Source organism: Mytilus galloprovincialis, chromosome 9 (genome assembly GCF_965363235.1).
Source record: "Mytilus galloprovincialis chromosome 9, xbMytGall1.hap1.1, whole genome shotgun sequence".
Lineage (NCBI taxonomy): Eukaryota > Metazoa > Mollusca > Bivalvia > Mytilida > Mytilidae > Mytilus > Mytilus galloprovincialis.
This window is the reverse complement of record NC_134846.1, coordinates 12,960,725-12,988,596: the sequence shown is the minus strand read 5'-3', so window position 1 is coordinate 12,988,596 and position 27,872 is coordinate 12,960,725. Positions and strand designations below refer to the sequence as shown.

The 27,872-nt window shown below is 31.4% G+C and overlaps 1 protein-coding gene and 1 long non-coding RNA gene across 7 annotated transcripts; both read left to right on the top strand.

Annotated features, from left to right (window-relative positions):
• Nucleotides 1-27,672, top strand: LOC143044442 (uncharacterized). 5 transcript variants are annotated; one of them, XM_076216462.1, is made up of 9 exons: nt 1-154; nt 2,674-2,787; nt 6,322-6,381; nt 7,725-8,015; nt 10,511-10,594; nt 20,165-20,263; nt 20,744-20,836; nt 25,198-25,276; nt 26,818-27,672. In XM_076216462.1, the coding sequence occupies exons 1-9, from the start codon at nt 76-78 to the stop codon at nt 27,233-27,235; spliced, it is 1,317 nt and encodes a 438-aa protein (XP_076072577.1). In that variant the 5' UTR covers nt 1-75; the 3' UTR covers nt 27,236-27,672. The 5 variants fall into 5 exon arrangements, with proteins under 5 accessions (XP_076072577.1, XP_076072579.1, XP_076072581.1 ...); XM_076216464.1 differs by lacking the exon at nt 20,744-20,836; XM_076216463.1 differs by lacking the exon at nt 10,511-10,594 and having other exon boundaries at nt 25-154.
• LOC143044443 (uncharacterized) lies at nt 14,312-17,451 on the top strand. Of its 2 annotated transcripts, none has more exons than XR_012968681.1 (4): nt 14,312-14,453; nt 14,934-15,015; nt 15,709-15,842; nt 16,596-17,451. It is a non-coding gene; the product is annotated as an uncharacterized LOC143044443 (long non-coding RNA). The 2 variants fall into 2 exon arrangements; XR_012968680.1 differs by having other exon boundaries at nt 16,592-17,412.
• Nucleotides 27,673-27,872: the final 200 nt, after the last annotated feature.

Sequence of the window (27,872 nt, the reverse complement as noted above, 5' to 3'; positions counted from 1 at the left end):
GAGAGATTATTTCCTGAATACTAAGTACAAACGTATCTTCGCTAATGGTAATTTGAGTAATGCACACAGAAGTTCATGATGATCATGAGACGATGTGTCTTTCTTCTTAATTTCTTGTTTATGAGCAGATACTCCTTAACATTGGAATCATCTGGTAAGATTATCTTCATCATATTTCCATCTTAATGAATATCAATGAGGGTGTTACTTTGTGGCTTGAGAGCGGTCATGCTAAACGAGATTTTAAACTTTTGAAATTTCTTAATTGCTTTGAATGTATGACTATAGGTCAAAGTGTTTCATAGGGACTAGCGAACTATCATGCTAAGTAAAACTTTTAAAGTATGTTAATTTCTTAATTGCTTGAAAACTGGTTGTCCTGTATCCTGAACACCTGTGCCCGAACGTCTGTATTCACTCCGGGATTGTGTGTGTGTGTGGGGGGGGGGGGGAGTGGGGGGAGAGCTCGAGTTCTCGATTTGTTAAGAGTTTTCTTGGCAGTGTTACGATAACTATTGTGAGTCTTCCCATTGCAATGTCGATAGCAGATTTTTTCACCCATTGATGGTTTCTGATTGACTCCTTGTTAACGTCTTACTAGATAATTCCAACGTCTACAAGGCAATTTATCTTGTCTTTTTTTACTTATATAAATGCAAAATTCATACAGGATCTTTTTAAAGACAAAAGACAAAGTATACTTCCTAGTTATCTATTTTCACTTTCAGATATAGTCATAATAGTCTGTTACTTAATATCCCAAACTATATTGTGTGTTTGCATCTCATATATCATAACAAACTTTAAGCTACCACCGAAAAAAGATGATCTGTAACAAATATTGAGCATTTGTTTTCATGTTCCAACTTTGCTCTATGATAAACATGACGATTTCAGCTTCCACATGATCGATTTCTCGTTTCTCTCCATCGACTGAGATTTAAATGTGTTAATATATATTTATATTTATATATATAGCCTAGATGGTTGAGTGGTCTAGTGCGTCTAGTAAATGCAAGGCAATTTGGTGCCACGATATCTAAGTAACATGAGTTCGAAACCCGACAAGGGAAGAACAAACAATTTGCATCCGCAAATGTACAGATCTAACATTGTTGGGCTGATATTTAGACGAATTATATATATATAATTTGTTTTCAGCCTTGTATCACCATCACTGGTGATCCGATTAATCAAATCTGTCTTAGTTTTGTAACTAGTTCACGACGCGCGCGCATATTTACGTTATATATATACGAAATCCTTTACCAGATATTTTCTCCAAAAACAGAAACTCGTCAAGTAGGGTTATGAGGAAGAGCGTGTACATTATACTGCATTTCCACGAATATTTTTTCCGATTTGCCAATCGACCTTTGTGTTTGTATAATATATTAGATACCTATATGGTCGTCTGATTTAAGAACATACCGATGGTGTAATGTCACATTCCCTATTGTGACATTATGACTGACTCGAGTCAAGTGAAAGCCCGTGTCATCAACTGGTACCATTACTTCACATTATAGTTCTTAAAATACACTAGTAAACGATAAATGTTGATGAAATGTACAGTCTTAAGATGCATATGCTACTGTTTGTCTATGTGGGTTGTTTTTTAAATGGTATTGTTTGTTTATTGTCTGCAAATGAGTTTGAATGTCTCTCTGGTATCATTCGCCACTCTTATCAAAAAGGGATATAAAAATATTATGATGATGAACAATTAATCATTGTAAAAACAAACTGTTGAAACCGTTTTAACATAAAAGGTAAGGTTAGTGGGTAAACGAATATATTTCGGTCTTTCTAGTTTCCCGTCGGAAGACCAATAATTGGTTTTGTTATAATTAATTTTTTTTCTTCCCCCTTATTTTTTCCTTGCGCTGTATTGATGTTTATCCGAACATTTTTCATTGTAAATTTTGACTTATACTTATACTGAGATCACCCCTAGTTTTTGTTGGGGTCGTGTTGCTTATTCTTTAGTTTTCTATGTTGTGGCATGTGTGCTATTGTTTGTCTGTTTGTCTTTTTCATTTTTAGCAATGGCGTTTTTTTTTAACATCTGAGCATAGTTTTGTTTGGACTAGCGCGCGTCTGGTGTATAAAAATATTTTTTAACCTGTTACCTTTTGATGGCTATTATTCGTTTGTTTCTCTGTCCTATATTTTCTCCCATTTATCTGTTTATTTATTGTAACCCTGTCGTGTAATGTTGTCATTTTAATGTTATATTTACACTGCCATTAAAGCGGGAGGTTTCGTATGTATAACAAAATCAGGTTCAACCCACCATTTTTTTCATAAAATGCCCTGTACCAAGTCAGGAAAAGGGCCATTGTTACATAATATTTCGTTTCTGTATGTGTTACGTTTCGTTGTTGTGCCTCTGTTGTGTCGTAGTTCTCCTATATTTGATACGTTTCCCTCAGTGTTTGTTTGTAACCCGGATTTGTTTTTTTCTCTATCCATTTATGAATTTTGAACAGCAGTATACTATTGTTGCCTTTATTTCAGTTATTTTCAATTTATGAGTTTGACCGTCCCTCCTTTAATTTTACATTTGTAAATGATAGAATCAGGGGACTTCTTGCATTAGGTTGCAAGCAAAAAAATAAAATTGAAAAAACAACTTAAATTATATACATGTACTTTTTTCAATAACTTTAGATATTGATACAACATCAGCTAATGCTCCGACAGAAACTGGTTCAGGACATCCCATGTTGGAACTTAATACAATTCAAATTAGCACCAGTTTGGTATCAAATATGAATATTACAGGTACATGTGCTATTAATAGATTTAATATTTGAGAGCTGAACCTGTAGAAAGGATGGAGAAAAATCACAAGTTAAGGATAAAAAATTTCAATTCTAACCTGAAGTCCTCCAAACGCTTTGAGTACATACCGGTGGTAAAATATGAATTTACTGCCTGAGCTGTTCCGAGCGTACACCCACGACATATGCTGTTTAATGAATAAGCTTCCAGATGTCATAGAGCGATGACGTGAGAATATAAGCATTTAACGGGATATATACCTTAGAGAAACCGAAAATCATCACAACAAAGAAACGTAAATAAAATGTTTTATAAGCATATATCGGACATAAAGCAAAATCAGCGAACAAAAGCAAAAATGTCGGACAAAAAGCAAAATTATCGGACAAAAAAGCAAGACAGACAAAAAGCAACGGACAAAAAGCAAAAGTTTCGGACCAAAAGCAAAAGCGGACAAAAAGTAAATACATGTAGCGGACAAAAAATCACCGTATCATACATATAAGACATCTAAGTAAAAGAGGGACGAAAGATACCAAAGGGACAGTCAAACTCATAAATCTAAAACAAACTGACAACGCCATGGCTAAAAATGAAAAAGACAAACAGAAAAATTATAGTACACATGACACAACATAGAAAACTAAAGAATAAACAACACGAACCCCACCAAAAACTAGGGGTGATCTCAGGTGCTAATAATTTTAATTCATCAAAAACTATCTAAATACGTTATTGTAAATAGTTAATGGATGTCACTAATTCAGTTTGCTCCGCCGTTCTTTTACATCAATTTAATAGTGCGTTTATTTGTGGGAACGGCAAATATTTGCCTCCACCTAGAGCCCTTTGAGTCGACAGAATTGTCGTATTTGTGCTATTAGAATCGAAATAATTCATGACGGGGCGCGTATATAAATCGCAATTTTAACACAGGTTGTCCCTTTATACCGATCTTTTACCCCCCCCCCCCCCCCCCCCCCGAAACTATCGCTCAGGGTAAAACATTTGGCATAATGAGCCAACTCGTGATAAAATCACGATATATTCAAGCCCCTATGAATTATTTCTTAAATAAACAATATTGTTTCCCGCCAAAATTGCAATGGCTAATATATGCTTCATGACTTTTCATATTGAGAAATATTTTTTGGTAGATCATAAAAAACTAAGTTTGACTACTTATAATATATTTTCTTAAATTTGCAGCCTGTTGTTTAAAATTAGAGAATTCATCTCTATCCAATTGTTAACATTATCATTATTTATTCAATTGTTAATTTGAATGTTTTTTTAGTTGTTTATTCATCAATTAATTTATTAAAATAAAATAAATTAATTAATTTATTAATAGTTAATTTATTTATTTATATTTTTTTTTATTTTTTTATTTATTTGTCTTACAACATATGGAACGGATTTTTTGGCCAATGATGTTGTACAGTAATGGGGGTTTCAAAACTCACCCTGTGTGACGGAACACTTATTTTTATAGGAGTTATCTCCCCGCGTCCCCTTTTTCTTGTTATCACTATAACTCTTAAACCGTAAAAGATTTTAGCAAACTGTTTTCACCAAATTGTTCGTCTACTCTTGAGAATGATCTGGTTTATTTTGACTTGAGTGATCGGAAGACATCTTATGGGAGTTATTTCCCTTTGAAAATTTAAGATAGGCGATTTGTTGGATAAATTCATACGTTATAAGTCGTAGAGGCCTACAGTCTTTTGATATGAAATCCTTGGTCCATTTGAAGGAAATTGAGGTCAAGGTCAAAGGTCAAGGTCATGTTCTAAATTTTGAATTTTGCTTGTTATCGTTATTCCACAGAAACTGTGACAGTAAATGATATGATGTGTTTGCCAAATAACTGTTTACAATAAGGCACAACTTCAACCTATTTCAGTCAAAGTGTTTTGATTAACCCTTATAGGAGTTTTCTCCCCTTATGTATTTCAAATCAGTATTTCTCCACAACCATACACGTGATTGACCTCCGGTTTTCCGTTTTGAGTTCACTGACCTATGACCTTGAAATTGAGATCAAGGTCGAAGGTCACGGTCATGTCATAAATTTTGAATTTTGCTTGTTATCGTTATTCAAAAGAAACTGTTACAGTTAATGACATGACTTGTTTGCCAAATTACTGTTTACAAAAAGGCGCACTTCAACCTATTCAGTCGAAGTGTTTTGGTTAACCCTTATAGGAGTTTTCTCCCCTTTTGTATTTGAAATCAGTATTTTTCCACAACCATACTAATGATTGACCTGGGGTCTTTTGATTTGAGATCACTGATCTATGACCTTGAAATTGAGGTCAAGGTCAAAGGTCAAATTGACGTTCTAGATTTTGACCTGTGCTAAAAATTATTTTCTGTTCATAATAAAACAATTAGGTCTTCTGCATATACATATTAATCTTATTTTTTTATATCAATTTGAAGAACCAAATTACCGCAACAAGGAGTGACATTTTCTAACATCGTTTTTTAAATTTGATTCTTATTATCGAGGTGGAAAGACCTTCAATTGTTCTCTGAAGAATTGGTTTTTAATTTTGTTTTTCTTTTACTTCTGCCGTCCGAGATGCTTTTTTGTCTTACAACGTATCGAATGGATTTTTGGCCATTGAGGTTGTACAGTAATGGGGGTTTCAAAACTCAACCTGTGTGACCGAATACTTATTCTTATAGGAGTTATCTCCCTGCGTCCCCTTTTTTTTTGTTATCGCTATATCTCTAAAACTGTAAAAGATTTTAGCAAACTGTTTTCACCAAATTGTTCGTCTACTCTAAAGAATGATTTGGTTAATTTTGTCTTGAGTGATCGGAAGCCTCTTACGGGAGTTATTTCCCTTTGAAAATTTAAGATAGGCGATTTGTTGGATGAATTCATACGTTAAAAGTCGTAGAGGCCTACAGTCTTTTGGTATGAAGTCCTTGGTCCATTTGAAGGAAATTGAGGTCAAGGTCAAAGGTCGAGGTCATGTAATAAATCTTGAATTTTGCTTGTTATCGTTATTCCAAAGAATCTGTGACAGTAAATGATATTATGTGTTTGCCAAATAACTCTTTACAAAAAGGCGCAACTTCAACCTATTTAAGTCGAAGAGTTTTGGTTAACCCTTATAGGAGTTTTCTCCCCTTTTGTATTTGAAATCAGTATTTCTCCAAAACCATACAAGTGATTGACCTGGGGTCTTTTGATTTGAGATCACAAAGGTTAATTTGACGTTCTAGATGTTGACCTTTGCTAAAAATTCTTTATGGTTCATTATAAAACAATTAAGTCTTTTGCATAAACCTATTAATCTATCTATCTATCTATCTGTCTGTCTGTCTGTCTGTCTGTCTGTCAGTCTACCTATCTTGTCAGTCTACCTACCTACCTACCTACCTACCTACCTACCTACCTACCTACCTACCTATCTACCTATCTATCTACCTATCTATCTATCTATCTAATCTATCTATCTATTCATTTATTTATCTATTCATATATTTACTTATTTACTGATGAATTTATTTATTTAGAATACATTACAAAATCTAACAGTATTCTGCCAGATGAATCTGAAATTCCAATTACCAAAGGTATTTATAATATTTAAGAATTAATATCAGCCGGTAGATAACATATCATCATCCCTGATTTAGATAATTCGTTTCCATCATAAATAAAAGAGAAATGTTTATTAAATTAAAAATCGCTATTAGCAGCCATTTCCGTTTTTTAAATAATGTCTTAATTAGCTTTACAAAAATCCGTCATATATATTTTGGTCTTGTAATCTAAATAGTTATAAACAGGCCGTGAGAAAATGATTAACATTTAATATATACTCTTTTTTTGGATTTTGATGGGCATTTTTTTTCGTTCCTGCAGAAAATGCATAAGGTGTTAAAATAAACAAACACCTGTATTTCATTTGATACTGTCCATTCAATTAACTCTTTAACTTACCTATAGCTGTCTATGTATCTATTGTCTGTCTATTTTCCATGCCAATCAATACATTACAATAAGTTGTTACCCGAGAGGGAGCATCTCAAAGTTGTATCCCAACTTAATTGATTTTAACACGTTCTACAGTAACGAAAAAAAGTTCCCATTAAAATGAAAAAAAGTTTTTATCTTTCTGAAACGCACAATGCATCTAACTTTTATATATCTAGTGAATGCCAGGTTTCAAAACTGTTCAGACTGGACAGGTTAGTCTGTACCCGTGCATTTGTTGGATGTATCTGCTACGTGACGGTAAAGGTCTCCATGATATTTTAAGAATCATCAGCGATGAATGATAGGTGGAGGATAGAAATATTCACAAGTGCGGGTTTGTGGTAGTAAACCAAAAATTACTTGTTTAATTTTTTTCCAAAATTACTGCTGTTAAAGATTATTTTCCAGTCCGCCAGAAATCAATAAAAACAATTTAATAATTTTGTTTCTATCCAGCGAACTGATAACTTCCTAATTTGTCTAGATATATAACGCGACGCAAAACTTTGTGTTGAATCATATTTTTTCATGAAATCTTTTCAAAATTAGCAAATTCGATGGTTTTGATAGAGTTTGTAGCCATTAGCTTCTTCGATTAATCTGACCTCTTATTTTTCAAAAATATATGAATACAAAAACAATCCACAAAAGATCTCTTTAAGCAACTCTATCTTACTTCGACTTAATGCAGGTCTAAAGCAATTATCTAAGATGAATTTGAACGACAACGAAGAAACAGAAATTTGATTTAAAAAAATCATATATTCTTTAATCGGTTAATAAATTAATTACATTGCATATTTTCTTTAATCTTTGACTAACATGATGACATTATAATTGACAACATCGAATCATTAATGATAAAGTTTAGTTCTTGAACAAGGAATATCAAGATCAATGTTACTAATTTTAATGTGGTTTTGTTACACTATTTCAGATTTATGCCAAGGAGAAACACTGATTATATCATGTAGAAACAACTTTGTCATAATGTTTGATGAAGCAAACTTTGGTCGTGGACATTCTGATAATCTATGTAGTTCTGTCTGGGGTCTCGAACAAAGTAATTGCGACAACCACAAGAATACCCTTGGAGTCCTAAATGCTGAATGTCGGGAAGAACAAAAATGTGTTTTTAAAGTTGAAAAGAAGAAATTTGAAAATCAATGCTGGGGTACAACAAAGTACCTGAAAGTTAGATACCATTGTAGAAGAAAAGTTAATCAGGGTATGTAACATATATTGCAAAAAATAAATTTTCACTCTTACGTCTGTTGGCTTTAAGTGAACGTGAATTTGTAGATCTTTTCCTTAGTAACCTCGTTGAGTTTTTATCCACTTTGTATGCAGATTTAAATTCAATGCTATTTTTGCTATTTAAAAGAGTATTTAGGGAACAACCAGTCAACGACTTTCTATGCACCGGTCTGAAATTACATTACAACATCTACAGATTAATGCAAGGACACTTGTAAAATATATTTACAAATAAAATGTCTTGTAATTTTTTACATTTTCTACATTTGAAAATGCCTGTACCAAGTCAGGAATATGACAGTTCTTGTCCATTCGTTTTTGATGTGTTTTGTTATTTGATTTTTCCATGTGATTATGGACTTTCCGAATTGATTTTCCTTTAAGTTCAGTATTTTTGTGATTTTACTTTTTTTGTATAAAATGTACACTATATTTAAACTACAAATGTCCTTCGTCAGTATCAATCTTTTTTTTTCAAATAAAATATGATTTTTTTTACAACGATCTCATGTCTTAGCATTTGTTCCCTTAACGTTGCATATATGTTACAGGGAATAACAATAATTATAACCGAACGCGTGTGTGTGTGTGAATATATGTATCCCAAAAAATCAAAATGTAATATAACTTCCAAAACTGTTTATGTACTAGTTCATATGTACATATACCATAAAAGTGAGAAGTAAAAGTACAAGGTCCGGACCCAGTTGGGAAGGAAGCAAACAATCAGATCTACTCTAAGTTTAAGGTTGATTTTCACTGTACTTTATACTAATTCTCACGACTATGCAGTTATCACCTCACATGGACAGATATATGTAAATATAACTCAAACTGGCTGTATGCTAAAACTAGAGTAACAGCCTGCATTTATTCTATAGCGGTATACTTCTATTGTCTTTAATGATTTATAATTATGAAATGAGAAATTAAACATTACTGTTCACTTAAAAATATTTCGTGCATTTTGATAAGTCGTTCTTGTTTTAATACATACGAGAAGGTAGCAACTCCCAAAACAAAACTTATTTTCATCAGCTATTGTTACAGGACGGGATAAAGAGTCTACGGAAATCTAGGTGGTGTTGGCCAAGTTGTAAAGAATAAAAGTACATGTTCAAGCCCCGGTCTGGGATGAAGTAAAGAATCAGATCAACTCAAACGTTGTTACGTTGATTTTGTACGCACTTTATATATGAATATATCAATATTACTATGAGAAATCTAAATCCAAATTCGCCATCCTCGACCTTCCTTCTCTCAAAAAGAAGTAATGATTCCAACATACCTTTATTTTAAACATAATGATATTGATACTATGAATTAAATAGTGTGCAAGTTACCGAATACAATAGATACGGGATATAAATTCCTTATCGGGTGAGAAGTAAAATTACAAAAAGTACCAAACTCTGAGGAAAATTCAAAACAGAAAGTCTCCAATCAAAATGCAAACCCAAGAGTTCAAACATATCAAACGAATGGAAGGCAACTGTCATATTCCTGACGTGGTGACATCAAATGAAGCTCGAGACCCATATGGAATTTACTGACATTATATTTCGTCTGATGTCACTTACACACTGTGGATTAAATTATCCTACGGTCTTTCAAATAGAAAGAAGAATTTAATATATAGCTGAAAAAATATATATTTGATATGAGCAAAAGTAAAACGTATTTTTGTTTAAAAGCTTGACATCTTATCAAAATATATGTTTAAAATGTATAAAAATTATAAAAAGATAAAAAGAAAAAAAAAGAAGGAGAAAACATTCTCTTTTAGAATCGCTAAACCATTCAAAACATTTTCTTTGAATTGTACAAATGCAACGAAAAATTATTCATGATATAATCTTTTTTTTATTTTGCATTAACAAGAACACAGAGCATACAATAATCTGTAAAATATAGAATAAAGTTCTAGACATAAGATGTTACAGAGCAAATTGGAATCATCTACCAATATAATGCTCATCACACTACGACGTCTATCTGGATCAATTCTACCAAGACGATATGTTCTTTGAACCGCTACATGTCCCAATCATTTTTTTTTATGTTGGAATATTTCATATGTTTATTGGTGCTATAAATATTTCTGAAGTCAGTGTACTATTTATGAACTATATCAAAATTATTGTTACAGATTGATCTGTGTTTAAAAATAATAGCGTCTAAAAGGTAATTTGTGATTCAAATTTAAGGTGGATCAGTTATATAAACATATCTCATTTTATTACGGATGTCGAGATCACCCCAACTTTTTGGAGGGGTTCGTATTGCTTTGTCTTTAGTTTTTTAATGTAATGTCTTGTGGACTATTACTTGTCTGTTTTTATTTTCCTTTGAACCATGGCGTTGTAAGTTTATTTTCGATCTATGAGTTTGAATGTCCCTCTGGTATCATTCGCCTCTATTTTTACAAAGAATAGGACATACAACTGTTTCTAATATTTTCTTCAGAGCCAACAGGAATCACAGGAGAGCGAATTATTAGTGATCGTCAGATTATAACGTCTCTCTGGAGCAATGCCTCTCAGACTACAAGTACTTATTAATACTAATATCATGTCACAATGAAATATGCAATGTCGTGACTTTAACCGTTTAAAGATCTATTGGTAACTGCAAGTGTAAAATATTCATCATTGTAACAAAAAATCCACAAAAATTCCTTTTAGTTAAAAATCAATTTAATTTAAATTTGAAATAAGTTGATATAAATTCATTTGACATTGATATTGTCTGTGTAAACTATTTGTGAAATTCCTGAAAATTATATAAGCCTAAGTCATTTGTTTGTGAGCAAAATAATATGTCACGGTTCATCGGTGATGGTGAAATGGTCAAAAGTCACGGGTATACTTTTACATTTTTCTAAATACATATATTATAAGCATATTAATGATTTCGGAGAGCATCAAATAATAGGTGATTTTTCGATGAGTTACTGTTTAGATTTTTGCAGAGCACACATTTAATCCATGATACTTCTTAAGTAATTGTCAGCGTGAAAGGTATGCAATACGCTTGTAGCAATAATTTATAAGAATCTATCGCTTTCGTTTTTTTTTTAAATATAATTCATGTTCTTTAACTTTTACATTTTGTATTTCTTAAATCCGCAGTTGACGTTGACAAATTATTTTCTTTATAAAACTAATAATACTAAATAATGGAACAGCAGCTTTGGGGTATATTTTTTTAATTAATTTATAATTAAAAAAAATCTTTCGAAGTTGAATAATGATCGTTGACAGATTTTGGGATTTTAAATAATATGAATGTGTAGCCTAATCGTCAAAGGAATTCCTTAAAAGAATTACAAAACATGACTATAGAGTTTTTCCTCGCTAATTAAACAATTTGTGGGTTGTTAAGGTATCCGACCCATAATAAAGATTTACGGAAAATTTTCCGGAGTTTACCGAGGTGTCAATTTTTTCAACACCTCGGTATTTTCCGCCTAGTAAGGGAAAGTATAGTTATTATTTTTGAAATGACGATTAAAATATCAGAAAGGCTTAATTGAAGTATATTTTTATTAACTATAGAGTAAACGCTCATTTTTTCGAAAAATTGTCCAATTTTGACAATCCGGAAACATAAGTTATGGTAAACAAATATGGACGACTCGGTCGGCTGCCAAGACAGACGAAGGCGTTTTACCAAAAAAAGTACGCCGATTTAAGTCTCTTCGTCTTATCGTGATGCAGAAATAATGTGTGCAGTTTGGATGCAACTGGTTGTCAAATATGTTGTATCGGAATAGGAAGATTAGTTGATAGAAGGAATGTAAACATATCACGCACTTGTCCTTTTCATCTGGCGATCTGCTCTGGGAGACGATTTGAATGGATCGTTCATTTTTATGTTTTAAAGTTCTGTATTCATATGTTAAGTGTATATCTTGATGGAATTGAACCGACTTCCTTATGGTTCCTATTACATGGAGAACCTAGTAAACCAAAGGCCAAGCTGATGCCAAGCGTCAGTGTAAAACTTTGAGCTGACCTGTGCCAGGTAATTTGCATTTACAAATCCAAACATTTTAAAACTTGAGTTGGACAACATTGTCATGTTAATTATGCCCCACTACACCAGCTTGTCTAGCAAAACAGCCGTTAGATGTCATAGTAATCTAAACTAGATACATGTATGAAAAAAATGATTATTTAAAAAATAATCCAGGTCGGTCAGTTTAGAATCCGGGTCCGTTCGCGCCCATTCACGTTCGCACCCTATCACGTTCGCCCCCTTTCACTTTCGCACCCTATACGTTCGCGCACAATTTTTATTGGTTTTGTGTTTAATAACTTTGTATAGTCGCCGTCAGCTGAAATTCGTAGCGGTTATCGGTAAAAATAATCTAAACTAACAATCGCGTTCACTCGAGATATAGTTTTTCACATTCCATTCATAAATCGCAAAAAGAAAAAACCACTACTGACCTACCTTTTAAGTGATCACACTGTAATAATCCTGACCTTCACATTTTCCAGAATATTTTCCATTGTAATTCCGCCATCTTCGTTTCTATGAGGATCATTTGTTTACATATGACATTCTTCACTGTACGCAGTTTCCTGAAATGTTCTTTTCATTGATGTGAGAAGATTTCCCGCGCTTTATGCAAATTTTATGAAATTGAACTCCACGGAAACACTTCCGGTAAAAAAAATTGGCTGATTCCACCATTCAAAATCGTCTATGAAAAAGTGAAGGTCAGGATTATTACAGTGCGATCACTTAAAAGGTAGTGGTTTTTCTTTCTGCGATTTATGAATGGAATGTGAAAAACTATATCTCGAGTGAACGCGATTGATAGTTTAGATTATTTTTACCAATAACCGCTACGAATTTCAGCTGACGGCGACTATAATCAAGTTTTGGCAAGTGTATTCCTATAAGTATATTTGTTGTCATTGTCCTAAATTAAAGTGAGACAACGTGTTTTTGTGTTGAATAAATCATTGTTTCAAAATAAAGAGTGACTATGACAACGTATTTTTTTGTGTTGAATAAATTTTAATCATGTTTTGGTTAGTGCATTGCTATGATTTTTTGTTTCATTGTTCAGATCAAAGTTCCTATAAGCTGTTTTTAATCAAATCGTTTGTGTTTTTCATTTAAAATCTTCAATGTTTTTACTCATACCAAGCTCACATCAAATCAATTAAAAACAACAATCTTGATTTTCTAATTATTCAACTGGAATTTTATTTAAAATTGGGTGCGAACGGACCTTGAGCGCGAACGTGCGAGGTGCGAACGTGTAGGGTGCGAAAGTGTATTAGGCGCGAACGAACCTGATACCGTCAGTTTATATGTTTGTAATAATTTAGGAACAAACACCCAAGTCAAGGCAAAAAACAAATACAAACATATTGATAACAATTGCAAGAAAGCATTAAACAAAAGTGCAGTAGAACTAAATAGGAAAACATGCATGCTATCAGACAATTGAGGGATTCAAGCCAAGGCTACCCTTAAACATGTTCAAAAGTTGAATTGCCATGGTACACATACAATGTACATGTATGATCATCATGTAGCATGAACCATCAATGGCTGTTAAACTTATCACATTGACACAGACACTGCCACAACACTAATTAATTGATACATGTATATACTAGCATGACTATAGTAATATATATTTGATAATATCCATCTAAAAATCATCTGATAATTTAATCAGTATTTAATTAAAAGTCAAATGCTCATGTACATGATGTAGGATACAAAGAAACATAAATGAAGAGCAAACAAACAATTGACCGTTCATACATGTATATACATGTATCTGGGAGTTTTTTCTGTTTAATATCTATGAATGTAAGAAGAAGTTTATACTTTACATGTACAAAACAATGTACATGTACTTCCCATTTTAATCTGATATCCATACTATACTTAATTTTTTTTATACAATAACTAGTCGAAAAATTTAAATAGAGACAAATATTCAACGACTGAGCGAATAAGACACAAGTGCACCAAGGTGCATTGTCCCTGAGTAAATTTTAAGCGTTGTAAGGTCACAAGTTGTAAAGCTTTTCAATATTTGAATTCTTTGATTATTTATTCTTTTTATTACATCATGTACATGTACATTGGCAAATAGCATTTTTACAACAAATATTATTCTATTATAAAATGTATGTGTTTTTTAATATATGTCCAGTTTTCACTTTATTAAAATTTGGTAAGAAAATTTGTATTACAAACTAACAAACATCATTTGTACATACATACATGTACAAATGATGTACATGTACATTGTACTGCTACATATATACATTCCTTATCTATGTGCTATCAAAATGAAGAACATTTTTGTAACAGAAATTTATATTTCATTTTTTAGAGAAACCATCCAAACCTACAAAACACAATTGATAAGGTAAGTTGCAGATTATCTGAGATATTTTTGATTATCATCCCAAGAAATGTAGCATACATGTATTACTCTTCTTTCATTTATATGATCATGAAGATACATGTACCTTGTAATTTGTACAGTTGCATATGTATTTCTGCCATCTGTCACTGTTAATTTAAATGTACATTAGGGGTCAGTAAATAATCAAAACATGATACATGTATAAAGACTAATGGTGTGTATTTTCATTAACTAATACACAGTTTTTTTTTTGTGTTCAGATTGATAGCAATTTTGTTGTCAATTGTTGTAGTGTCATTGATAACTGAATGAAATAAATGGTTGTACCTAAAATTATTTGAAACATGTCTGAACTTAACTTATATATAGAGATACAATTTACATTGTATAACCAATTTTTATTTACATTTGTTTATCCATATGTACTTGTACATGATCAATGTATCAATGATGACAAGGAACTTTTTATTTAAATTTCAGAGATGCTAATTAACCTTGTTAATGACTGTGGAGAACTTATGCTACATTTACCTAATACACAGACAAACACAGATGGGCATAGGTAATAAATAGAGCAGTTTTCTAAGATACATGTTCATGTTTATTGTTATATCATGTATATTATGCCTTGTCTTTAAAAAATATAGATATGAAACATGAACACATATGTACATGTTCCATGTTTACATGTATAAGAGAGTTATCTAACCTGTTTAAAAGCTGATAACTACTTAGTGCTATCAAAATTTTAGTCTATTTGTTTCTCTATTTGTCCATGATTTATCTTATAATGGATAGAGTTTGAAAATTAAATCTATAAAGTTGGATAAAATATTCATTATGCTTGCATTGGTACAAAGCCATTTTGAAAATAAGAAGATGTGGTATGATTGCCAATATGAAAACTCTCCCCAATACATGTACTTCACATGACATATAAAGGAACCACTTTAAGTCACCATACAACCTTACACAATAAGACAAACCCATACTACATAATCAGCTATAAATTTAAACAATTCAAAGGAGAAGACTAAATACAACTACTGAATTATTGGTTATACAGCATTAAAATACAACTACTGAATTACTGGTTCCTGACTTGGGACAGGCACATACAGAATGTGGCAGGGATAAACTAGATTGAACTTTATTAAAAAATTACCCATTATCAAACTAAAAATGCCTATTACTAAGTGAACTCAGATTACTCTGCTGTTTACATATTTGTTAAACTATAATTTGCTTCTTGTAGAAATTAGCCTGTGAGATCAAGATGCAGATATATCCACCAGATACCAAATGCCACACCAAAGCAGACATTTTCAAATGTTGAGAGACCTATGAATACATCTACACCCTTCTTTGGACTTTGAAACAACTGATTGAGTATGTTAGCTAACATTTAATCAATTAATTGTTTGAACAGTGCTACACAACAGCCTGGTTGGATTTTCCTTTTTCCACTGGCCCACTTCAGCTATAATCTCTTTTTTGTTAAAATATTGATATCTTATGCTTATCTGCTTTTTTTCAATTGATTGTACTTGCAAGTCTTTTGATTAAACAAAAGAAATTGCATGTCCACTCCTATGGGTGGGCAGAGTTGACAAGCTAGAAAGTTTGCCCTCTCCCACTGTGGACGGGTGGACAAAGCAAAATCCACCTGAGCTGTAGTGTATATTTGAAAGTCGATGACTTCTATTAAAAAAAAAAGAAAAACGAAATCTAGAACTTTACAATCTTTTTTTTAATACCCCTATTTATATACAAAAGAAGATGTCATATGATTGCCAAAGATACAACTCTCCACAAGAAACCAAGTGACACAGAAATTAACAGCTACAGGTCATTGAAAGGCCTTCAACAATGGGCAAAGCCCATACCGTATATTCAGCTATAAAAGGCACTGAAATGACAAATGAAATATTATGCATGGTGGGGGTGTAATAAAAAGTGTCTTCTGACCCCTGATCCCCTACCTTTATTTCTGGAACATCCCTCAGTGTTGCAACACATAAACACATTTGGTAGTCAGATTGATTTCAACCATATACTATAGTGATAGTTTTCTTCTTCAGAATGCTAAATTTAAAAGTTTTAATTAATTTTTGATGAATTTTCTTTTTTACTTCCAGTTAGGCAAGATGTTATCTCTCATATCAAAGAGATAGAATATGAAACTGGCAGCCAGTATTGATATAATGTGGTACTAAAAGCTCCAATACCATCAGGGGCAGAAGACATAACAGGAATTGTGTGGGATTTGACCAACCTTTAGCTTAGACTAAAGAGAAAAGTTGTTGCTGCATTACAGATATTTTGAACTCAGCAATTTTTATTAATGTTTTTAATGTTAATTCTCTCTCTTATGAATAATATGATATCTATACTTGCAATGAGCATGAATCGAAAGTTCCTCATGTCTGTAAAACTGTTTTCCCTTGACATTGACCACATTTCATGGATCGGTGAAAAAAGTTATGTACCCATGGTCAAGTCCATGTATCAGATTCAAAAAGCAATAGGTCTGCTTAATTTGGTATACTGTATGATTGATCCTGATCTCATTGTCATGCTTTATTGATCAATGTTAATATTCAAAAGATTTAATATTGATTGTACATTGTATATATAGATATGATAATATTTATTTGTATCCTTTGAACCATCATGACCATGTTATACTTTCATGATAATGTACAAACAAATATTGAAATGTGATAGAGTTTATTAATATCATCGAAGAAGATTATTTCTATTATTTATTATGTGCATGAAGTAGAATAAACACTTTCTGAAATATTTCATGGGAGATAATTAACCTAACTGAGTTCAATGTTGAACAGGAATGATGGGGTATTTTTTAATGAGCTCTAGTTAATGCAGGTGTGAAATATAAGAAAATGCATCCTCAGTCTGAGCCCTAATGCTGTCATGTGATGTCTGGTGTTGCACATTGGACAAAATCGAAAACATGTAGCAAAACCATCAATAGTGTCCAACATGTTTAACCCCGCCACATTATGTATGTATGTGTCTGTCCCAAGTCAGGAGCCTGTTATTCAGTGGTTGTGGTTTGTTTGTGTGTAAAATATTTGTTTTTGGTTCGTTTTTTTTTTTAAAAAGGCCGTGAGTTTTCTCGTTTGAATTGTTTTACATTGCCATTTTGGACCTTTTAAAGCTGACTATGCGGTATACGCTTTGCTCATTGTTGAAGGACGTACAGTTACCTATAACTTAATTTCTGTGTCATTTTGGTCTCTTGTAGAGAGTTGTCTCATTGGCAATCATACAACATCTTCTTTTTATTATATACTTTTGAAATATGAGCAAAAAGGAGAGAATTTTCATATTTCAGGTCCTAAAATTACCTTGACCTTTGACCTTTTGACCTCAAGGTTGAAGCTAATCCTATATCTAATGCATATCATAAAGTTATCATAATTAACAAATGTAATGAAAGATTATAGTACATACAGGTAAGTTTACTATAGAAAATTGAGCAAAAAAGAAGGTCATTGTCTAATTTTAGCTCCTAAAATTACTTGACCTTTTGACCTGTTGACCCCTAAAGGTTGAAACCAAACCAATTTCTTTTGAATATCATCAAATGGTCTTTATTTACAAAGGTTGTGAAGATTATGGGACCAATAGGTAGATACACTTTTGAAAATTTAGCAAAAAAGGAGATTTTTGTTGATTTTAGCTCCAAAAAAGACCTTGACCTTTGACCTTTTGAACTTTACATGTCATAAATATCATAGTTAATTCTTATTATAAGATTATATGAAGTATGGTTAGTTTTGCTAAAGATTTACATAAATTATACCAAAAAACATCAGAACAGGGATACCAAGTCTCCATTTACGAACTGTGACCTTGACATTCTAAATCAAAATTTCTTGAAATTGGTACGGTAAAAGTTTCTAAAAAAATTTTTTATGATGGAACAATATGTAAAGTTAATTTAAATGTCATTTTTTAATGCTCTGCTAAAATATTCACTTTTGAACTAGTGAAGATATAAAATTGACAAATTTTAGACTTTTCTCCTTTTTCTATTATTAGTAACAATAACACAGTTCTAAAAATAGAATAGCAAAAAAACAATTTATTTTTTATGTTTGATTTTACAAGGTTACATGTAAGGTTCCTTTTAAAAGATAGATTAGTAAATTATACTATATAGATTTCTTAAAATTACATCCTATTAAAACCCCTTATTTGGCATTTGAGGACAAAAAAGGGGGGCACTGTAACCTAGCTCTGCTGTTAACCTCAAATATTTTGCGGATTTTTATTTCATAGTAAGAACTCTTAGACCCCCCTACTTACAATCCTTGATAAAAATGTAAATTATTTTGCTTGTTGTATATTGGCTAATTATGGGCCGAATACCTTAAATTGAGAAAACAATATGGGATAACACTAAAGATAAACTGCACATGACATGTCATACACATCCCTGCACAATCATTAAACATTTTCAACAACCACTGGGTATAAGTATCCTTTTCCCTCAAGCATGTAAAATTTAAACCCCCTAATTGCTCTCGTACATCTTTTCCGGCTGTCATGTTTGATTGAAGAACTAGATATTGTTAATAATGAAAAACCAAGTTAGTTATTAGGCCCGAAATATGAATATAACAGCTTATTAACTGGAAAAAGCAATATCAGTTACCGAACCGATTTTATCTATTAAGCTAAATTGTCCATTTTTGGTTTATCTGTTTCATGTACTATTCATTTTCCGGTGTAGTTCTCAACCTGGGGATTCACTGGCGTTTAATGCATCCATTGCAGGAGATGCTTACATGGTCGTCGCACGGGTATCGACCCTTTGTGAAATAACGTGATTCTCTTAGATTTTGTTTGTATTTTTTTCTTTCTTATTTATTGATTGTAGATTTGAACATTGGTAAACTACTGTTGCTTTAATGTTACATATCCGTGTATATTGAAACAATACCATGCAGCTCTTTCCGAGAATGAGTATACTAAACAAAATTTTATAATTCTTGTAAATAAATACCCCTTTTGTTAAGTATCTAACACTATTTTAGATTTCTCTATATATAGTTTTATTCTAATTTGGTCAATTTGTTTTATTGAAAGAGGTTTACCATTAAATTAGCTTTAACCACTGATTGATCATTTTATTTCATTTTCATTTTATTAAAAAAAAAAGCATCATTTATGAATCATGAAAACAATAAGCACGAAGCACTGCGCTATATTCGTGTCTGAGTTCCGCATTATTGGTCATGCAGTTTTATGACTAACGTTTCCTGTGACCAAATTGAAACAAGAAAGTATTATGGTATTTGCTAATTAAGGAGTACAGTATACAAAAATCACGACATAACATATTTGATTGTGACATTTTATCATTTGGGTCATATCATTTAAAAGTTGTTGCCTTGTTAAAGGTTTCTCTGCATCCTGGTCACAATGTGTAAAAAGTTCAAGTTTCATTAGCATGTAGTTTGAAAAGAAACATCTAAAAACATGATGGCAAAAAATATATATACAAAATGCATAATAGTATGGCTGATATATATCATAAATTATATAATTGTTTTATTAATCGTTACGTATATAGCAACGGTCAAAATATACATAACATTTACAAATAGTAGGTATTATCTGAAATATGTATTGCAAATTTAATATGTTTTAAAATATGAACAAACATTTATTACAAGAAATAAATACAGTCACAAGCTTCCAGACTGAAAACGCACCACGATCTACACAAAAGATAGATCAAGATAAGCAACATAATGAAGACACAAACAACGCAGGTATACTTATCTTAGGATAATACATTTGGAAAAAAAAATAGATTAAGAGAGCATTGACAATTTTAATGTATAAATAAAAGTCTGATAATCTTGTTAGTATAATTAAGATAAAATAAATTGAATGGTCATTTAATGCTTACTTGTGTTGGACAAGAAAGCTTGTTCACTTTGATATTTCATATCCAATTAACTTTCGTTTTTAGATATGTTTTACATCGAATCAAATATTCAGAACATTTCCTTTATACAAACCATCTACAAACATTACAAAAACACAAAAAAAGAGATATCATAAATGAAAAATGCAAATGGCTGACAATATCATAAGCATAACGGTTTTTAAGGATTATGCCGTTTTCATAAAACTGTGTGCATGCATAATTTAAATCTTTTGAGTATTCATCATTTTATGTCAACGGTCAAAATATAGTAATATTGCATTTCATATGTTTCAAAATTTGATTTAACAAATATTTCAAGACAAATATACAGTCACAAGCTTCCTGGCCGAAAAAGCACCACGGTCTACACAAATGACGAAACTAGTTATGCAACATGATAAAGACCTTGAAGGTATAGTTATTTAATGACAATATTGTTAGATATGAATTGATAACGCACATTTTTATGTATAATTATATTCATCCTGACCAACTTGTCACAGGACATTTGGGTAAAATAAATTGAAAGTTAATCCAATGCTTACTTGTGGGAGTTAATAATGTTTGTTCATTTTTGGTATTCCCTATTCAATTTTCTTTCGTTTTGGAAATATGTTTAATATCATATAACATATTCGAAATCATAATTTGTCTGTGTGTTACATGGATGAAAAACAGAATATCAGAAGAATTGTGGTAATTTGACTAAAAAACATAGGTCATGTCTGGTATTAAATCCCTTGGTAAAACAGCGTGTTCTTATTTTCAATACAATATATGCCTCGTATAGGGAGAATGTTAAGCCATCCACACATTCAATATGAACACAAAGGATATAGTTTATTTAAAGAATGACTGTAATATTTTTTCTGTCTATGAAGAAATAACATAAAAAAATTGGTGCACACTGAATAACGCGCGTAGCGGGTTATTTAACAGTGTGCACCACATTTTTATGTTATTTCGAATAGACAGAAAAAATATTACAGTCATTTCTTATAATTTAATTCTAAATTCCATTTTAAACCGTAGAAAACCATGAAAAAACGTTGATGACGTCACGGTCACATGACTAAATTATGTCTATGGGCTCATAACAAAATAACGTCAGCCAATCAGAAGACGCGTTACATCCAAAATTAAATTATTCATCAATGACACAAAATCAGTACATGCACAACAAAAAAGGAGCAATGTTTTATTGCTGTTCTTCATCTCAGAGTCAAAAAGGTCATGTTTGGTATTAAATCCCCAGGGACAATGGTGTGTTCTTATTTCGTATGCAATAGATGCGTCGTTTAGAGAGGCTGACATGTCATCCGAACATTCAATAGAAAAAACAAAAGGATATGGGGTATCCATTCATGACATAAAATAAGGATATGCTAAACAAAAACGGAAAATAAGTTTGTATTGCTGTTCGTCACCTCAAGTAAGGTTTTCAACGTGGAGCAAAATGCGTCCACTTCACTGCAAGTTAAAGTCTTCTAGAGAGCTAGTTTTAGAAGTACAAACAAATAGTCAATACACACAGGTGTAAATATCTATACTTATATATATGATATATTTGAGTAATTTAAGTGTCAAATAATAGGTGAAGGACTGGTGATATTTATAATCAATATTGACTGTTACTTTAAGATGATTAAAACATATATGAATGAGTTTTAAAATCTAGTGCATATATAACCTGTTTCTCAGATTGATGTTCGTGGTTTTGGTGTATCCTTCCAGCAACCAGCACGGCCTGATATATAAATAATGTTATATTAATCTCGCCCATCCCATAAAGTGAAATTCGAGATGATGTGTATCAATTCTATTAGGTGTCCGTAAGTGGTAACACAACATGAGTACCATATCAAACGTTTTCGAGTGAAAGTTGAAATTTCACGCCTTTACTCAACTTAGTAGAACCTGGTTAATGTAATAATTGTTGAAGTGCACAATTTTGTATGAAATTTATGTTTGTTTTAATTGACATTAGACGTTGAAAGAATAGATTCAAGTAATAAAGTAATTGTAACAGTGCACATAAGATGCTGATTTTACAGTTAATTGTATATTGTGAAATACATATCAGCACACACGTTAATGATTTACATAACTTTTTTTTAAATTCAAAACGAATCATCATAAAAACTGCTCGTCTCATAATTGAATACGCTACATGCGTATTTCGTCTACCTTATATTCATCAGTGACGTTTGATAAATTATTTAGAAGCAAAATCAATTAAAAATTGAATAGCATGTCATGTTATAAGCTAAAAATTCCAAATCGTTTGGACAAATATAGCTTAAGGGCATACGATACAGTTACAGGGAAGGTAATGACGTTGCTAACGTAAAATGTTATTTTCACGACGTCAAACGGTGACTTATCGGGAAAAGATGCAGTTTTCGACTGATTTTTATCATTTAAAGTGATTTTACTTGAAAACGAGTTCATGGACCCCTCTTTTTTAAAAAGACATTTTGTTTCATTTTGCAGGGAGATTATGTGGACCAAATTTTATAAAACTGTAAATAGTGCATTTTTTTTAATTTTGATAAATATACTGCAAACCAATACGTTTTTTTCTTAATTCATGACAGTTTGATAAATATGACTTATTTTTGAGTAAAAAAGACATAAATTTTTAGGATACTTATAAAATACAGAAATTACAAATTATTTAACAAAAAACAATTTGTGTTTATCTTTTAAAACAAAAAAGTTATGGATTTCTTTCGAAAGGGAAAATGCGGCCAGAAATTTTTAGCAAATATACAAAATTTCGACCTCATTTAACTCAAAAAGTAGCACATGAAGGTATATTTTTTATTACATATTTGATTTAATCAGGCAAAAATTAGCCTATTTAGAAATTTTCATCAAACTGTAAATACAGGATCAAAACTGTATCGTATGCCCTTAAGCAATTTATACCTAGGGAAAGAAAACCATTAGATGGATGTCACATATGGGGTGTGATTTTTTAACCCTTCTAGAACACTTTAGATAAACCTTGTTTTTGAGAGCGCTTATGTGGCTCAGTCTTGAGTTTTCGGTGATTTGTATGCTGTTGATTGTCTTTAGATAGTAATTGTGTTTGTTTTTGTTTTTAGGGGATTCTATCACCAAGTTGATTTGTTTTCAACTTATAAGTTTAAATATCATTTTGATATATGTTCGCCTCTTCTTCAGCGTTTAAAATTAAGCTGAACGTTCTATAGACTTTCCAAAAGCTAACCGTATAACTTTCAAAGGTGCCTTAATGTTTTACCTGTTCTACTACGACATCTATTATTGTAATTTTATATATTGTATTATGGACAAGATGTCATAAGTATGATTTAGTTGTGTCTAATCCATTTGCTTTAACTCCGCAAATAAAATATGTTTAAACTGATTTATGGCTCATATTAGTTTTCGATCAAATTACAAAGGCTTGCTGGTTATGTTCAATGATGTAATGTTTATTTTGATTAATGATTCCTATATGATTTCTATTTCTTTAAAATTGAAACGCAAGACGGGTAATACTGCGTGGTGATTGCTAAACATATACAGTAAAATCAGGAAATAACTATTTAAAATTTCACTGATACAACAGTTTATAAAAAACATATTTATCATCGTTATATTATCCTTCAGTTCATATTTTGATATTAATGTGTTGTTAACAATTGTTTTATTTGCTGTTTACAAAAGCAATCATGCATCAGAGTTAAAACACAAGTACATAGATGTATACAGGGTTTTTAAATTAGAATTCTTAGAATGGTATGAAAATAGTATACTCTTAGAAAGAAAATGTAGTAAATTTTTGAAAGAAACATTTAAATATATATAATTCACCACAATGAAATTCAATAGCTGAGGCGTACAAGTACTTATGATTGAGTAGTTGTGTGACAGAGAGTGTGTGTGTGTGTGTGCTAGTTTTGTGACCAAGTTTGTGTGTAGGCACATGACATGTGTGTGTGTCTGTTTATGTGAAAGTTAAGACATTATACTCCATGTACTCGCAGAGCAATATTTTGTTTTTCATTTATGTTTTATGTATACTGTTTCTCTGTTTACACGAAACGATTGTCAATACTTTATACAAAGTATAAAAAAAGTCTCATTCTTTATCCATCATGTCCGTGTTTTGACCATGTTAACTTTATACCATCAGAATGTCATCAATGTTTGATACTCATAATAGGCTAATGCATCAAGTTTCTCAGTATTCTGTAGCGCATTCAAGTAATCGTTAAAGAAAACAAAACAGTTATTTCATTAAATTTAAAACTTACCAAATAAATTAAGAATATTCCAACATACAAGAATGAATAAAACGCACGTGTTCAAGATACATAATAAACATCTATACCACGTGATATACAATTAAAATAAGTAGAAAAACGTAAACAGAGAGAACGTATGTTTTCCGGATTTTATTGCTATGCAGTTTTTTGTAAACTATATAGATTGTAATAATATATTAACCACTTTTGAAACTTATAATAAGTTTATCTTGTGAATCCCCTGGTTCATTTGATAATTCACACACAGGGATAAACCTATCTGGGATAGTTGTACCTTTTAGGGTATTTGTTAACAACCAATTGTGCAATAAACTGAATAATTATTAAAAAAAAAAAAAAATATTATCCTTCATTAATGATAAAAAAAGATCATCTACTATTAAGTTATTGACTTAAATGAAGATAAGTAATGCATCACTTTTTTCACACTTCTTTGTCATTTGTTAATACAGACAAAGCGCACTTTCTATTTTAGATTTTACCATCATTGGAATTGTACTCAGTGGTGCACTACTCTTGATTTTCCTCCTTATAGGGGCTTTACTTTTCAAAAGGTAAGTTAATTGCAATATTATATCTATATTAGCTCAATGATCTACACACTAGAATTCCAATGATAAATTTTAAATGTATTGAGTCATACCACCTCTCTTTTTTTTTAGTTCAATTGAGTCCAAACCTATATTAGCAGTGTCTGACACTGCTACGTCTTACATGTGTCATGTCAATTCTGTTATAGCGCAGATCAAATGTTGTTTCTTATATTCCATATCCAGGTAAAAATTATTATCTAATACATTTTAACATCTTGAATATATCAAGTAACATTTTGCAGATATTCTTATGTCTATCAGACATAACTCTTTAGTTTTTCTTTATTTTGTTTAAAACCTATGTCCGGTTCCATATTGCATTTAATAATAAATAAAATCAATAAATGGTTAAAACTATCCATTTGTATATCTTATCATTTAGATTTGGATACTAGCAGATATATAATTTTTCGAATAAAGACGGGGGCTTTGAGAAAAATAGATGTTTTTATCAGATGTTGGCTCATGTTGTATAAATCTGAAATGGGCAAAGGTAAACGTCTGCCACTTCAATCTATAAGTCTCTTAAGTTATTCTTGTTTTATGTTTCACGTTATCTGTGAGTGCGCCAAAACTTAAAACTCTATATTTTGACACTAACGTCCTTCAATGGTTAAAAGATTTAAATCATGCAAAAGCATAAAATTGAAAAATTAAAAACAACATTATAATTTTCATGTGTCTGACGTGCTTTTCTTGGTTCCCCATTACCAGGAACACTGAAAGCTGAATATATGAAAGCCAATTAAGGATTTATACGAAAAGAAACAACTGAAACGGTCTATGACCAATTTATGACCTTAAATTATAGCCAATTCTTTTTAAAGTCAACTTTGTCTAATAAGTAAAAAAGTTTAGCTTCTAAATTAAAAATCCAACCAATTATTGTAGAAGGGTATGTTATAAATCAAGTCGTTACCAAAGTACTGACTATTGTGCTGATAAAATGGACTTTACTGGTGATCTTCTGCTGTTGTCTGTTATATGTTCGGGTTGTTATCTCTCTTTAACACATTCCCTATTTCCATTCTCAATATTATTAAAGCTCAATCACTAGCTATATATATACTGAATCGGAATATTCTCCTACATTTGTTTCTGTGCTTACCCTAATCATTTTGATGACTTTTTAAAAGATTTATTCACGGCTTTCTGAGTGCTTATGTAATAGTTTTGCGACAAGTAAAGAATTCGAAATCAATTCAAACACGTATGTAATGCATTAATATATTTATCATATTACGTGTTGCCAATGCACAGAATCACATTTTCTGATGTGATATATGTGGCAATGGTGAACATTGCTACAAAATAAGTTGAACTGTCACATATCTAAAGCAGACGTGGTTTAGACGAACTGACTTCGGAGATTGATACGACTGTATCAGTACAATATTAAAGTAGTAAAACAGTAGGAAAATTACATAAACGCTTACATAATCTAAAATTAACAAACATACATTCAGTTTTATTCATAATACAAACATGGATTGATTTTTCAGATATAAGAAGCCAAAGCAACAAAAGGGGTCAAAACGTATTGAAGTAATTGATATGAATATAGAATCAGAAAACCGGAATCAGTATAATTATTCTGAAGTCAATGCACAATCGATGGGCAACAACGCAAACCAGACGGTTGACGATGGTGTTGCAAACAGACAGAACCAGATGGAAAATGACTATGATGTTTCGTCACATGTACGTACAAGAACAGAAAATGAACCGTTAACATATGACGTTCATGTGTCAGACAATACATACAACGTGACAGAAACTTCCGGTAATGAACCAAAAGATGATGTAAACAACACTTACGATCATTTTTTCGGAGAACAAACCGAAGATCAGTATGATATTGTTGAGAACAAAGTGACGAATATGAACCAATGTAACACAAATGAGGATTTATATTATTAATATAGTGCAATAAATCAAATGAATGCATGTACCAAGAGAAAAGTAAGGAAGTTGATTTTTGCTATTTATATTGATTGAAAGCGTTTGATTTTGTCAGTTTTATGAACTCTCCTCTAACAATTTGCCTTGGAATTAGGTATTATTGTTATACCTTTTTGCAACATACTATATACTATAAGATAAAGTATTGGCATAGTATTGACACATTTTTCATACTCAGAGCGGGCTACTTGTTTTGTTCTCTCAATTATAAATACTATATGAAAAAAGTTAACCCACTCCTTTGTGTAGAGTTGTATTTTTTTTAATCCAATGATCAAAATTCTTTAATTGTCTGTAGGTTTCAATTAGATGGCAATAGCTTATCAATTATAATGGTTACATTGCAATTTTCATTTAGAATTATGCTAATAAACATATTTTGCAGCTATAGAAAACAGTTCGTTATATATATCTAAATATATAATATATAATTGTTAAATACAAAACCAAATATCTCACTCAAAAGGTTATATATTCATATCGGAATTTTATCAGCTGCCAATAATAGAACTCCAAAAGAGAACAGCTGGGCACATCTGTGCTCAACCTTGCTTAAGTTAGTTCCATCTTTGATCTTGACCAACAACAAAATGAA

What these genes read in the sequence shown, in the direction of transcription:
- LOC143044442 (XM_076216462.1), top strand. Translation starts at nt 76, where the DNA reads ATGATGATCATGAGACGATGTGTCTTTCTTCTTAATTTCTTGTTTATG. An exon ending in TGAAATTCCAATTACCAAAG is followed by an intron (nt 6,382 to 7,724) that starts GTATTTATAATA and finishes ACACTATTTCAG; the next exon opens with ATTTATGCCAAGGAGAAACA. An exon ending in TGAAGACACAAACAACGCAG is followed by an intron (nt 20,264 to 20,743) that starts GTATACTTATCT and finishes AAATATTTCAAG; the next exon opens with ACAAATATACAGTCACAAGC.